Here is a 14,134-nt window from a genome sequence, read left to right as displayed (position 1 = left end):
TATCACGTCTCTTTAGAAGTTTTGATAACAAATACAAACATCATCTTATTATATGGCACATGGAAATTTTAATTATTCTTCTTTGTCTCAGAATTTCAACTGATTGCCAAAGGAGACCTATGATAATCTGGGAACATATAATTTATTCAGCATCTTACTCTGAACACAGTTAATGAGTATCGCAGATTCACCCTCATTAGAAGGGTTTTCTCCAAAAGACTGCTTCAAATTTTAGCATGAATTTTGCCATCTTAATGGCAATGTCTATATTAATAAGAGACATAAGCTAAAAAGAACATAGGAAAACAAACAAAAAACCAACCAGACTGTCATTTATTAATGCAAATTTATATAGTGGCATATACTATTGGAGAAATCAGAAATTCATAACACACAAATTCATATTTGAAATACAAAAATCATTTGAGAGTCAAGAAATCAGGTTGACAGCACCACAAATGTTTACTCAGTCTGAGCAGGTGTGTAGTATCCAAGAATAACAAATACCTATAGCAGACTGAGACTGAATATCATAAGACTGTGCAAACACATTCCAACACTATTTCTCACCCAACAATAGAATCTGCAGGAGTCCTCTAGGAGGCCTGGGGTACAATAAAAGGGCAGCGAGGCAGAAAAAATGGTGCAGACCATTCTTTCTTTTAACCTTCACAGCCAGCATATAATAGCAAGTAGCAACCACTGAGAGTTGGTTGTTCCTTCTCACTTGAAGGCAAGATATAAAAGGTTAGTAAAACACACACAAGGCATTAGTGAGCAAATCAGAGAAATTGAAAGCAGAGCTTTGACTGAAATATAATCCACATTAGTCATCAAATTACTTGATTCCTATGATGAAGTATGAAACAAACTAAATGAATAATTCTACATCAAAGGGGTATATCTCATCTCCACGTCTCTTAACACTATTTAACAAGTGTGCATCCACTAGAGAAGTACTGGCATTCCATAACGCACATGAAGAAAGGCGGGCAGAAATACTGCAAGGGCTTTCCTTTCACACACAGTTTCGTATCTCACTCTTGCCCTTGTCATTTCAAACCTTGTACGTGGCAGTTGCTGGGAGCACTCTGGGGCTCGGTCTTTAGTCCTTCCCACTCTAGCTTCCTTCTGCCACCTCTGTACTCTTCCCATGCAATGTCCTATTCAGCAGTAATGGAAGGGGTGTGCAAGAAGAATACTTGGGCAAATGGAAAGGTGCTGCTTTAACGTGTAAGCATTCTGGCACTTGGAACAGTTACACAGTTACAAATAATGGACCAAATGGAAATTCCCTCTACAAATTAGCATTCACTCTCTAGGTTGTTCTGGAGATTCTGTACCCTGCCTGATCAGCTCTCCAGCCAGGAGATACCAGTTGTGGGTGTCCATGAGGCTGATATAGGAGTTCTGCCCTGAATTGTCCAAGCTGGTCTTAAGTAGCATCTCACCAGTCAGGAGTTTCAGACTCTGGGCTCACCCCAATTCATTCTCTCCTGAAAACCTGACACTCATTTCAGAATGCTAAATCAGATTTTCCTCTAAATCTCCTGTTCTGGATGCCAATTCATAATCTCATCTGCTGCTGATACATTATTATGAACTTTCTGTTCATGCTTCCTTAGGACCACTGCCAGAGTCATGCCTTTGTAAAGCGCTGTTTCTTTGCTCCAAGTAAAAGATTATCTCATAATCCAAGTAGAGAAGATAGTTGTTTTCCTCTCTCCTCCCTTGTGATATTGCCACCATACTCTCTCACTTTCCCTTCCTACACTTATTCCCCTATCATTCACCCATGACACTATTCATTCATTCATTCAACAAATATTTCTGGAGTGCTTGTTACACGCAAGGCACTGCTGAAGAATGAAAGGCGCGGCTCACAAAGGTCCTACTTTCAAGGATCTTGGAGTCTCACAGAGCTGCCTAGAACCTTTCACAGTTCATCCTTTCTAGCCTTTCGTAGCGAAATGTTACTAGTTTGGAATGTTCTCAAAGAGCTTGAGTCATTCTCATACATATATTACACAATGTGAAGTCTCTGTTATTTGCTTGGTGACTGTGGTGTGCCATGCATCAGAAGAGGACATGTCTTTTACTCTTGAATAATGAAATCGTGCCTCCAATTCAAAACAACATGGCATGCATGCTTATGTTTCTGCCAATAAGGCAGAAACAAGAGAAACAAAAGCAAGCTGTGTGTAGCCTACACAAAATAGTTAAGCTGATACTTGAACATTAAATTATTTAGAGCCATGTGTTCATGGCCTTGTCATGTGCTGATATGGTAAAAATAATTGCCTGAGCTACCAGAAAAGAACCCCTCAAAGAGAAATCCCTGAAATACTGCACCAGGAACAGTGCCTCTGTCTGCTGTGTCTCACACAGCAAGGAGAACCAGCATGTATCTGTTAAGTCTGATTTCACCCCAACCTGGGCTTTCTCCTAATTTGCCTTATTCAGATGAATCACTTACTCTCCAGAAGCACTAACACAATAAAAACCCATAGCTAGCAAAGCACATGGATTGTCTATGACGGGACCGGGCAAAGCCTGGAGTAGCAGGAAAGTGTGGCGGGTTTCCTTTAAAGTATTTACGGCAATGTTGAATTAAAAGGCCATAGTACATTGATCTGTTTTGCAGCATCCTTGGTCAGGGAGGGATGTGTCAGTGCCACATAAACCAGTTGGGAACAAAGACACCTCCCTGGGGTGAAGGGCATCACTAATGTGCTCTGATACACCTGCCAGGCCCCTCCTTAACTCAGGTTTCAGTCTCCCCCTTTGTAGGAGGGAGTTCTCTGTGCCTGAGGAGGCGGAGGCTCCCATGGTTTTCAGAGGATTCTACTTTAGCACATTGAAATCCCCAGGTAAAAAGGGCTCTGGAAAAGGAAAGTACAATTAGAGGCCAAGGAGCATACACTGTCAAGTGGAAATCATGAGCAAATATATGTGTTGTGTCGATTAGTAGAATTTTTAATGGAATCTGGGTGTCAGCAGTTCATACTCTGCTGTCTGGGGGCTGAGGAAAAGCCCTGTAGGAGAAAGCTGGGACTGGGGGACGGAACCAAAGGCCCTGTACCTACTTCTCTCTGAGATCTGCCATGGTACACTACCCAGTCCTCTCATCTCCATCTGCTAACCTAATTGTTCGACTCCTGTCCTGATACTAAAGGATTTGTTTTCTAAGACCAGTACAGAAGGAGCTGTGTACAGCTGTCGACACTATTACAGGGATCTATGGAAATAACTCTAATACTCTGGATGTCTCAGTGGTTCTTTGTTGAATGAGGTAGCTCAGTTGTGAGTTGATGCATGTGATGTGTGCCGTCTGCCACTCAAAGCTATAGTTTTCCCTTTTTTATCTGTGAGATTATAAAAATACCAGTATTTCCCCCCATTTTATAAAAATGATTTTAGAAAAAAATACACACAGGTCTCCTCCATTAAACTTCTGTTCCATCTTGTAAATTGTTGTGAACTCTGACTTCTAGATTCAGTCTTTTTACTTTAGCACCTTTGAACATGTAAGCCGCCTCAGGCTCGCTCAGGATGTTGACGTTCCGCACAGTGCAGTACTGTCTATTTACGTTCTTCTCCACCCGGTCCGGGTGCCTCTTGGGCACTTCTACCTTAGTATTCAGAGGATATTCCTCCAAAATGTCCTCTGCGGGCTTCTTCTTCCTCTGTTTCTGGCATTTCCTGTTGATGAAACAAGCCACCAAAAACACCAGAAGTAGAAGCATGATCGCAGCCAGAGCACTGCCAATGGATGCCCCAGTCTGTGACAGGGACGCAGCTACCGCTGGCTCTTGCATCTCCAGATTCAGGGACTTCATATTGGTGCCATTCTTGACTTGGTCTCCTTCATTGTCATAGATGAGGGAATCATCAAGGGTCAGCCGGCCACTGGGCTCCACCAGGTCCCTTCGGTTGCGTCTGAGTGGAGCTGTGAGAGAGCGCTGGACCCGGGGCCCTGAGATGGTGTCGGGGCCAATGATGTAGATGACCTGGAGATACCACTGGTGTCCTGCTTCCACCTGCAGGGGGACAAACCGAACATGTCGTTCTTGCCCACAGAACACCTCTGAAGAAAGGAAATGGAAGGATAATTGCCACTATATGCCTTGATAGATAACTGATTTCCAGAAAAACATTAGCAATGGTTGGTGTTTACTAATACATAGAGAACTGAACCAAATATGGGTTCTATTTTATTTCCAAATTAAGATGATCTTGAGTCAGCTATTCACATTCTTTTTTTTTGTTTCCCTGTGTGTACACGGAATAGCCTAAGGAATTATCTTTCATGGTCTCTTTCGCTAAGTGAATGCTTATATTTTTCTGTCTTTATTGATAGCAGTGAAATAATAGCATTAAAAACCACATTTATTTATAGTGACCTTCAATTATGTTATGTCAATTTACTATTTATTGGTGAACTTCAGCGAAAATGGAGTCATTCAACAAAATATTCACTAAACATATACCGTGTGCATAATACACAGATATGTGACAAACATTTTCTAAACACTTTCTGGATCAGGCTATATCATCAAGTATTTTATCTCCCCCTCATCTTTCTCCATTAAAACTCTTCATGGTTTTGAAATAACTTCTGAAGTGTGATAATAGTTCTGAAGGGTCATAGATTAATATTTGGAGACAGAAAAAAAGTGAAATTTGATCTTGAAAGTTCATGTTCATTGCTGAAACTTAAGGTATTTTTGTTTATCAAATAGTGGTAATTCTTGCCATTCTAAATTGCTGTATTGTATTATGATTTTGTTAAATGTTTTTCCTATGTCTTTGAAAATCAGCTGGTCTAGCACAGAACCAAAAAGGGATGCAATATAAAAGAACTTAGGAAAAACTGGAGTGTCACATGCAGCCATGATGTGCACAGTGACAAATGACTATATGCAAATTAAATAATTGTATCACTGTTTTGGTCTACTGGGGATACATGTGAAAATTTGGGGTAGGTGATAAGCTTAACAATAATAAGAAAAGATCTGCCAGCAAGAATGGCAGAATGATGAAGAATCCAGAGATGTTGCAGTTCTCTTCCTTTTTTTTTTTTTTAGACTTTTAAATAGACTTGATCTTAAGCTTCTGTTCTTCTCACCAAACTCACCTTATAGAGTGCATCTAATTGTATCACTGTTTTGGTCTACTGGGGATACATGTGAAAATTTGGGGTGGGTGATAAGCTTAACAATAATAAGAAAAGATCTGCCAGCAAGAATGGCAGAATGATGAAGAATCCAGAGATGTTGCAGTTCTCTTCCTTTTTTTTTTTTTCAGACTTTAAAGTAGACTTGATCTTAAGCTTCTGTTCTTCTCACCAAACTCACCTTATAGAGTGCATCTACTTTTAGAGTAAATCCATCCACACCTGGCATGCTACTGACCACATGGAAATCAGGCAACTCAGAGGCAAAGTGAGCCTCAAAAGGCACATCATGGAAGTACTTATCAGTTACCTCTGGCTGATTGCGGTCCTAGGATTTCAGAAAAAAGAAATGCAAGATTTAGAAAGATGGTTCCACTATATTGGTAGGTGGCAGTGACTGGGAAGAGAAAAGTACTCATCACTCCTGGTTTTAGGTTGGGTTGGGAGAGTGTGTGTTGCGAAGCCCTCTCCTTAAGTCAGTGGCTGCCTGATATGGTTTGGCTGTGTCCCCACCAAATCTCATCTTGAATTATAGTTCCCATAATCCGCATGTGTCATGGGAGGGACCCGGTGGGAAGTAATTGAATCATGGGGGCAGTTACCTCCATGGTGTTCTTGTGATAGTGAGTGAGTTCTCATGAGATCTGATGGTTTTTTTAAGAGGCTTTTCCCCCTTTGCTCAGTGCTTCTCCTTGCTGCCGCCATATGAGGAAGGACGTATTTGCTTCCCCTTCTGCTATGATTGTAAGTTTCCTGAGGCCTGCTCAGCCATGCTGAACTGTGAGTCAACGAAACCTCTTTCCTTTATAAATTATCCAGTTTCAGGCATGTCGTTGTTAGCAGCGCGAGAACAGACTAATACACTACCTCCGGGAACCCAGTGTCCTTTTCCAAAAGGACATGTGGTGGCTTTTGTGATCTCCAAATGCAAAAAGTGGGCTATTCTAGCCCAATAATTCTCAAGTTATTTGGTCTCAGGACCCTTTACACACTTAAAAATCAAGGACCCCAGAGAGTTTTTCTGTGACTTACATCTATCAACATTTACTGTGTTAAAAATTAAACCTGAAAAAATTTTAAGTGTTTACTTATTAATTCATTTTAAACTGACAAGAAACTCGTTACATGTTAAGTAAGATATTTTTTAGTGAAAATACCTAAATTCATTCCCTCCCCCAATAAAGAGAGCTGGCAATGTTTTACATTTTTGTAATCTCAGGGAAAAAACTAGATTCTCATAACTGCTTCTGAATTCCATCAGTTGTGATATGCAGTTTTGTCTAAAGTGTGTGAAGAAAATCTGGCCTCATAAAGCTATGCAGTTAATAGCTTTTTCAAATAATTATGGCCTTTTTTTTTTTTTTTTTTTGAGACAGGGTCTCGTTCTGTTGCCCAGGCTGTAGTGCAGTGGTGCAGTCTTGGCTCACTGCATCCTTCACCTCCCAAGCTCAAGTGATTTCTCACCTCAGCCTCCCAAGTAGCTGTGACTACAAGTGCATGCCACCAAGCCCAGTTAATTTTCAAATCTTTTTTTTGTAGATATGGGGTCTCCTTATGTTTCTCAGGCTTGTCTCAAACTCCTAAGCTTAAGTGATTCTCCCACCTCAGTCTCCCAAAGTGTTGAGATTACAGGCATGAGCCACCCACACCCTGCCTCTTTTTTGATACTAAATCAAAACTTGGTGAGTGGTTATTTTTTAAAGATTCATTACAATGTGGAATCTGAAATTATATTGATAAACTTTTTAAACTCTCTAAACTCATGAGGGAATAAGTATGAAAACAAAAGCATCATCATCATATTATTTTGAAAGTAATTTTGACTCTGTAGACTCCCTGAAAGAATATGGGGACACTCCAGGTCTCTGAACCATACTCTGAGAAACACTGGCCTAGAGTTTCCTCTTCCTAGAACATCAATAGAAGCTTGTCTTGTTACCCACAATAACCACCACATATATACTAGTATTTAGCTGATCTGAAAGAAACAACAACACAAACATATATAGAGAGGAAATTATCAAGAGTGGGCTCTATCTACTTTAGGGAGAAATCATAGCTGAGGAAATCTGCTCAAGTGTCTGCTCTTTCACACTAATAGTGAGAACACTTAGCATACCAACAGCAGGAATCTGTGTTTTAGGTGTTTGTTTGGCTGAATGCATCCATACTGGGGCCCTTCATTGTAGATTGTCCCCGTGGGATCAAAGAAAGGGACATAGCCATCCTTGCCCGTACAAAGATAGACTTTCTCCAGCTGGAGTTTGTAAGCAGAATTAAGGTTTTGTTCTGGATTCCAAAGTACTCGGCCATAAAGGATTTGACCTGAAAACATTGAAAGGCATTAATTAGGTCAGACTTTAAGATGGAAGAAAAACAAATGTCAAGGGTTGAAAGGGTTAAACATGCTCCCTTAGAGTGAAAAGCATCTTTCTCTGAAGAGCTCCATGATTCCATGTGCCCGTAAAATACTCATTTATTCATTTATTGCTTCTTTTTTATTCTTTTTCTCTCTGAGTTTTCTTGCTAGGGAACATTTATTGCTTCTTTTTTATTTTTTCAATAAGCATTAATTAAGCATTTAAGGGAAACAAAGTATTCTGTTATGCATAGGGGATACCCAGGTGTGTGAGATGCAGTTGAGAGGGTGGAAACAAACACAAAGTGATTGATTGAAATAGCTCACATTTATCAAACTTATACTATTTGCCAGGTACTATACCAAGTCCTCTCATGCAATAACTCATGTAGTGCTCACAATTTTGCAGATGAGAAACTTGGCACTGAGTGGGGCTAAGTGATTTGCTCAAGGTCACAAAGCAAGCAAATGGTGAGGGTGGGATTCCAAGTCAAGGTACTATGCTCTCAAACCAAACCACTACAATACCCTATTAATCACCCAAATGCTATACTGTTATATTCTATAATAGAGGAAGGTATGTCATATTAAGAGAGCATGAAACCAAGTACAGAAATCTGCCTAGGGAATGGTATGGAAGGATTTCAAGACAGACGATATTTGAGCAGTATCCTGAAACACACGTAGGCATTTGTCAGACAGTGCATTTGGGGTGGGAGCGAGAGGCAGGAGAGAACATTCTAGGCAAAAAAAAAAAAAAAAAAGAATGCTTCAAGGGTGTAAGTCCTGGTGTAGGTACTGTTTCCTATGTGTTGGTTATGGCAGCAAGCTCTTTACATGCAATTAACTTACTTAATCCTCCCAAGAGCCCAAAAGATAGCTTCAATTATTATTCCCATTTTAGTAACTTATCCAAGGTTCCACAGCAATGATGTAGCGGAAGGAGGATTTTGGAATTAGCACAAATCCAGCTAATTCCAAATGCTCATCCCAAACATTTACTATGTCGTGCTAAAGAGTGGAGGGTGTATAGAAGCTCTGGCAGGAGAGGCTCCTGGAGAGATAGACAAACCGTGCTGAGGAGGCTGGACTAAATATATAAGTAACAAGAAACACTGGAGGGTTTTAAACAGAAACGTAATAACACACTTGGGCCTTAGAAACATGGCGAATGGGTCAAGGACAAAGAGACTTAAGTCACAGAGACCCGGTAGGGGCTATTTTAATCCTCTAGTTAGAGATAGGCATCTAAAATATAGCTGTGAGGCAAGAGGATGAACTCAAGAAATGTCTAGGAATCAGATTCCACTCATCTTAATGATAGATGGGACGTGGGATGTAGGAAGGGGAAGTTGAGGATAACCCTGAGATTTTTGGTTGGGGCACACAGAGGATGGTGATGCAGTCAGTAGGGTAGCAGATGTGGGAAGACCATGCTTGGAAGGAGACAAGTCCAGTCTCAGGCATCTCTAGGTGTCTGAAAGACATGCTGCTTGGAGAGCTTCGGTAGTTTCATATCTGCATGTGGAAACATAGAAATGAAGCTCGGAGAGATCCAGGATGAGGTCAAATCGAATGGCCACAGAACAGTAAGAGTATAAGAAGTTCAGGGTAAAGGGATGGCCCAAGCCATGGGGATGACCAGAGGCAGCACTCAGAGTAGGAATAGAATGAGCCAAGCATGGAACCTGGGGACACTAACAAGGAAGGGGCAGAGCATGGAGGCCAGGGACAGGAGAGTGAGAAGAACTCATCTGAGAGGCAAGATGGTGTCAGGTGAAGCTGATTCAAAGGAAACCCAACAGGAAAAAAGTGCCAGAATGCATCGATTTGGTGTCATTGACAAGAGAAAGATAGGATAGAATCTAGCCTGCGGCAAACGGATGGAGAAGTGACCATGAAGTGAGCCATTTCCAGCAGAGAAAGCATGATGGAGAACACACATGTTTGGCATTCCTTTGAGACTGGGAGGCAATGGGATTGGAGAGTTGAGAAAATAACTGACCCAGAGTTAGACAATGTGCTAGAATCTGGTCGGAAACTCCAGTCTTCTTGCTACTCAGACCATTGCTTTTCCATGACATCACACTGCCAATCATTATAGTGCCAAGTGTGTGATTTGATTTTGAAACAGCATGAAATGGGCCTGTTCCTTGATTCTATCCTGGCTGTCCTGGAACCAACCCGGGGGGATCTTTACTGGGGAGCTGACTGAGAGCTTATGAGCAGAGATGCCAGTCCAGCAACTTACCAAAAGCTTCTCAGGCGGAGCCTCCTTCTGCAGGTAGAGGAAGCAACTTACCTTTTGAAAAGGCTCCTTTGTAATCCATTTCTGCCAGTGACATATCAGATGTATTGGGATCCATTAGGAACACCTTCTCATTATTGCAGAGCTGAAATTCAGTGTTAAGTGAATACACAACTGGCACAGGGCGGTTGGTCTGCTGGAATGCAATGGGTATCAGGAATCTAAACGCAAGGAGAAACAAGAGCCCTTTGAGAGCAGGGTCAGCGTTGCATATGTCATTTGAGTAACCCTCCCTTCCCCACCCTCCTCAGGATTGTACACAGAGATTTGTTGTGGGCACTAAATATTCACAGAATAAAGGGATGTGTACGGTAAAAGGACTTTATTTGGTTGTTATTTCTTTTGAACAGAAATAATTAATCTTAAAAAATAATTAATTAGTCTTTAGACTCTTTGGTATCCTTTGCTTTTTTTGGCCCTTTCACTCTGGGGGCTCCCAGAATTGCTCTTTGACTTCTAAAGTACTCCCTGCTTTGGAGCGCAGCTAGATTTCTTCCCAGAGCTGCATGCTCTGAGGTTTTGAGTTTTTCGACCTGATCAAAATTTTATTTATCCATGTCCCACTTTCGAGACTTGCTAAGCGATACTCTCTTGCTTTGCTCTGTGTGCCTACCTCCCCAGCCTTCTTCCTGAGCCCCTTCCTTCCGTGTCTCCTTCTGGCAGATAAGGGCTCCCCAAGGTTCAGTTCTGGGACTCTCTTTCCTTGCTCTGTGTGCCTATCTCCCCAGTCTTCTTCCTGAGCCCTTTCCTTCTGTGTCTCCTTCTAACAGGTAAGGGCCACCAAGGCTCAGTTCTGGGACCCTTATTGTTCTCCCTCAATAACTTCTCCCAAGATGATCTCAGCCTTGTCAATGAGTGCATTTGCCATCTCAAAGGTAGTAATGCCAAATTTAACTATCTAATCCAGATTTCTCCTCTAAGCTCCAGAAACACATAGCTGGCTGTCGAATGGTAGCTCTACATGGCTGTCAGATAACCCAAACTTAGTATGCTCTTCCTTCTAGTGTTCATATCTCAGCAAAAGGCAACAAAAGAGGTGCCAGCCCCTTAACTGGTCTCCCTGGAGTCACTGTTAGTTCCCTCTAGACCATTCTACATGCCTCAGTGGATGAGCCAGTGTCATTTTCAAAAGCTCAAATTTGCTTAATATCCTTCAGTGGTTTCCCACATCCCTTAGAGGGAAGTATGACCTACAAAGCGCTGGCCTCTACCTATTTCTCCAGCCTCATCTCCTGCTACTCTTCCCCTTCCCTCCCTTTCTGGGATCTAGCCAGACTGGCCTTCTTTCAGTCTCCTGACCAGCTTTCTACTCCATGATCTCTAGTGCCTCAGGGCTGATTTATTCAGCAAATATTCACTGAGTATATATTATATAATAGACATTGTTCTAGTAATAGGAATTCATCTGTGGACAAAACAGAAAAATATGATCTCAGGATTCTAAGGAAGATAGTAAGCAAAATAAAAAATAATACAGCATGCTAAAAGGTAGCAGGTGATAAGGAGAGAAATTAGGCAGAGAAAGGGTAATGCTAGAAGGAGGTTCAGCTGGAAATTCTAAATAATGTGGTCATGGGTGTAAATTGGTGCAGTCATTATGTAAAACAGTATGGAGCATCCTCAAAAAATTAAAAATAGAACTATGACATGACCCAGCAATCCTTATTCCTGGTATACACCCAAACAAGAGGAAATCAGCATCTTGTAGAGATATCTGCACTCCTATGTTCATTGTAATATTATTCACAATAGTTCAGATTTGGAAACAACCAGTGTCCATCAATAGATTAATCAATAAAGAAAATGTGGTATATTTTGTTTATTGTGGTGTGAAATAGTCAGTCTTAAAAAAATAAGGACATCCTGCCATTTGTGACAACATGGATGAACCTAGAGAACATTATACTATGTGAAATAAGCCAGACACAGAAAAATACTGCACAATTTCACTTATATATGGAATCGAAAAAGCTAGATTCAGGCAGAGCAAAAAATTCCAAAAGCCAGATACATAGAAACAAAGAGAATAGTGGTTACCAGGGGTGACGAGGATGGGGATATGGGGAAATGTAAGTCAAAAGGTACAAAGTTGCAATAATATTATGTACTGGACATTTCCTAAGAGAGTAGATTTCAGATACTCATACACACACACACATGTACATGCAGGTAACTATGTGAGGAGATGGGTATGTTAAGTTTTTTGACTGTAGTAATAATTTCACTATGTGTATCAAAACACAATGTTCTACACCTTAAATATATACCATAAAGAGACAGAAAGGAAGAAACTCAGTCATGGAAGGCCTCAGTGAGAGGAAAACACCCAAAGGCTTGAAGCAGGCAATGGAGTAAGACATGTGGCTATGTGGAGAGGAAGCCCTTCAGGAAGAGGAAATGGCAAAGACAAAAGGTCTGGGGTAAGAGTGTGCACAATACATTAGAGGAACGGCCAGTTGGCCAGGGTGGCTGGAGAACAGTGAGGGAGATAAGATCAGAGAGGTAACTTGGGACCAGATCCCATAAAGCCTTACCTGTACTGTCAGGACTTCAGGGTTTATTTAAACTGTGGAGTGTTTTGAAAAAGTGAGTGGGGTTTGCTGTGTTAAGAAGAGACTGCAGGGTGGCTGCAGGGGACTTTGTTAAGAGGCTATTTCAATAATTTTGACAAGTGATGATAATGGTTCTGACCAGGGCTTTTGTCAGGTGATCAGTGAAAATAATTGGATTTTTAATGTATTTTAAAGGGGAGGCCTAAAATCCTTGATGACAGTGCCAGAGTAAGAGAAGTCTCAAGGATATTGTTAACATTTGGGTGTAAGTACCTAGAACAGAGAGGCTAACTAAGTTTTTCTGTAAACAGCCAGATAGTAAATATTTTAGACTTTGTGGGCCACATGGAGTATATGCACAGATACATGCTGGTAGGTCTGATGCACAGATATAAACATGATGATAGACGCTTGCATAAGTTCTCTTCTGATTTCCTCTGTTTCCTCACTCCAACAGGACAGAAAGGTCACCCATTGAAGGTGACAACAGGGGAGAAGTGTCAAGTTTGTGGGAAGAAATGAAATAGGCAAGAGGAAGAAAAGGCCTACGATAAAATACAACAGCCCTTCAGGCTAAAAACTCTCAATAAACTAGGTATTGGTGAAACATATCTCAAAATAATAAGAGCTACTTATGACAAATCCATAGCCAATATGATACTGAATGGGCAAAAGCTGGAAGCATTCCCTTTGAAAACGAGCACAAGACAAGGATGCCACCTCTCACCACTCCTATTCAACAGAGTATTGGAAGTTCTGGCCAGGGCAATCAGGCAAGGGAAAGAAATAAAGGGTATTCAAATAGGAAGAGGGGAAATCCAATTGTCTCTGCAGATGACATGATTGTATATTTAGAAAACCTCACAATCTCAGCGCAAAATCTCCTTAAGCTGATAAGCAACTTCTGCAAAGTCTCAGGATACAAAATCAGTGTGCAAATGTCACAAGCATTCCTAGACACAAATAATAGACAAACAGAGAACCAAATCATCAGTGAACTCCCATTCACAACTGCTACAAAGAGAATAAAATACCTAGGAATCCAACTTACAAGGGACATGAAGGACCTCTTTAAGGAGAACTACAAACCACTGCTCAAGGAACACCAACAAATGGAAAAATATTCCATGCTCATGGATAGGAAGAATCAATATTGTGAAAATGGCCATAGTGCCCAAAGTAATTTATAGATTCAATACTATTCCCATCAAGCTACAACTGACTTTCTTCACAGAATTAGAAAAAACTACTTTAAATTTCATATGGAACCATAAAAGAGCCCGTATAGTCAAGAAAATCCTACGCAAAAAGAACAAAGCTGGAGGCATCACGCTACCTGACTTGAAACTGTACTACAAGGCTACAGTAACCGAAACAGCATAGTACTGCTACCAAAACAGATATATAGACCAACGGAACAGAACAAAGGCCTCAGAAATAACACCACACATCTACAACCATCTGATCTTTGACAAACTTGACAAAAACAAGCAATGGATTCTTTATTTAATAAATAGTGTTGGGAAAACTGGCTAGCCATATGCAGAAAACTGAAACTGGACCACTTCCTTACACCTTATACAAAAATTAAGTTAAGATGAATTAAACACTTAAACGTAAGACCTAAAACCATAAAACCCCTAGAAGAAAACCTAGGCAATACCATTCAGGACATAGGCATGGGCAAGGACTTCATGACTAAAACCAAAAGCAATGGCAACAAAAGTCAAAATTGACAA

General features: G+C 40.9%; 1 protein-coding gene across 1 annotated transcript in view; it reads right to left on the bottom strand.

Annotated features, from left to right (window-relative positions):
- Nucleotides 1–314: 314 nt before the first annotated feature.
- The window catches only part of FRAS1 (Fraser extracellular matrix complex subunit 1), a 455,628-nt gene continuing 441,808 nt past the window's right edge, over nucleotides 315–14,134 (bottom strand). Inside the window, exons 71-74 of the mRNA XM_011941729.1 lie at nucleotides 9,838–10,004; nucleotides 7,296–7,501; nucleotides 5,358–5,504; nucleotides 315–4,040 (exon numbers count right to left, since the gene is read on the bottom strand). Coding sequence (XP_011797119.1) covers nucleotides 3,447–4,040; nucleotides 5,358–5,504; nucleotides 7,296–7,501; nucleotides 9,838–10,004 — 1,114 coding nt within the window. The 3' untranslated portion in view covers nucleotides 315–3,446. The remainder of the gene's footprint in view (nucleotides 4,041–5,357; nucleotides 5,505–7,295; nucleotides 7,502–9,837; nucleotides 10,005–14,134) is intronic.

The sequence above is a fragment of the Colobus angolensis genome, unplaced genomic scaffold (assembly GCF_000951035.1).
Source record: "Colobus angolensis palliatus isolate OR3802 unplaced genomic scaffold, Cang.pa_1.0 Scaffold200, whole genome shotgun sequence".
In the NCBI taxonomy this organism is placed as follows: domain Eukaryota; kingdom Metazoa; phylum Chordata; class Mammalia; order Primates; family Cercopithecidae; genus Colobus; species Colobus angolensis.
The sequence above is the reverse complement of the archived record's forward strand: the minus strand, read 5'-3'. Positions and strand labels throughout refer to the sequence as shown.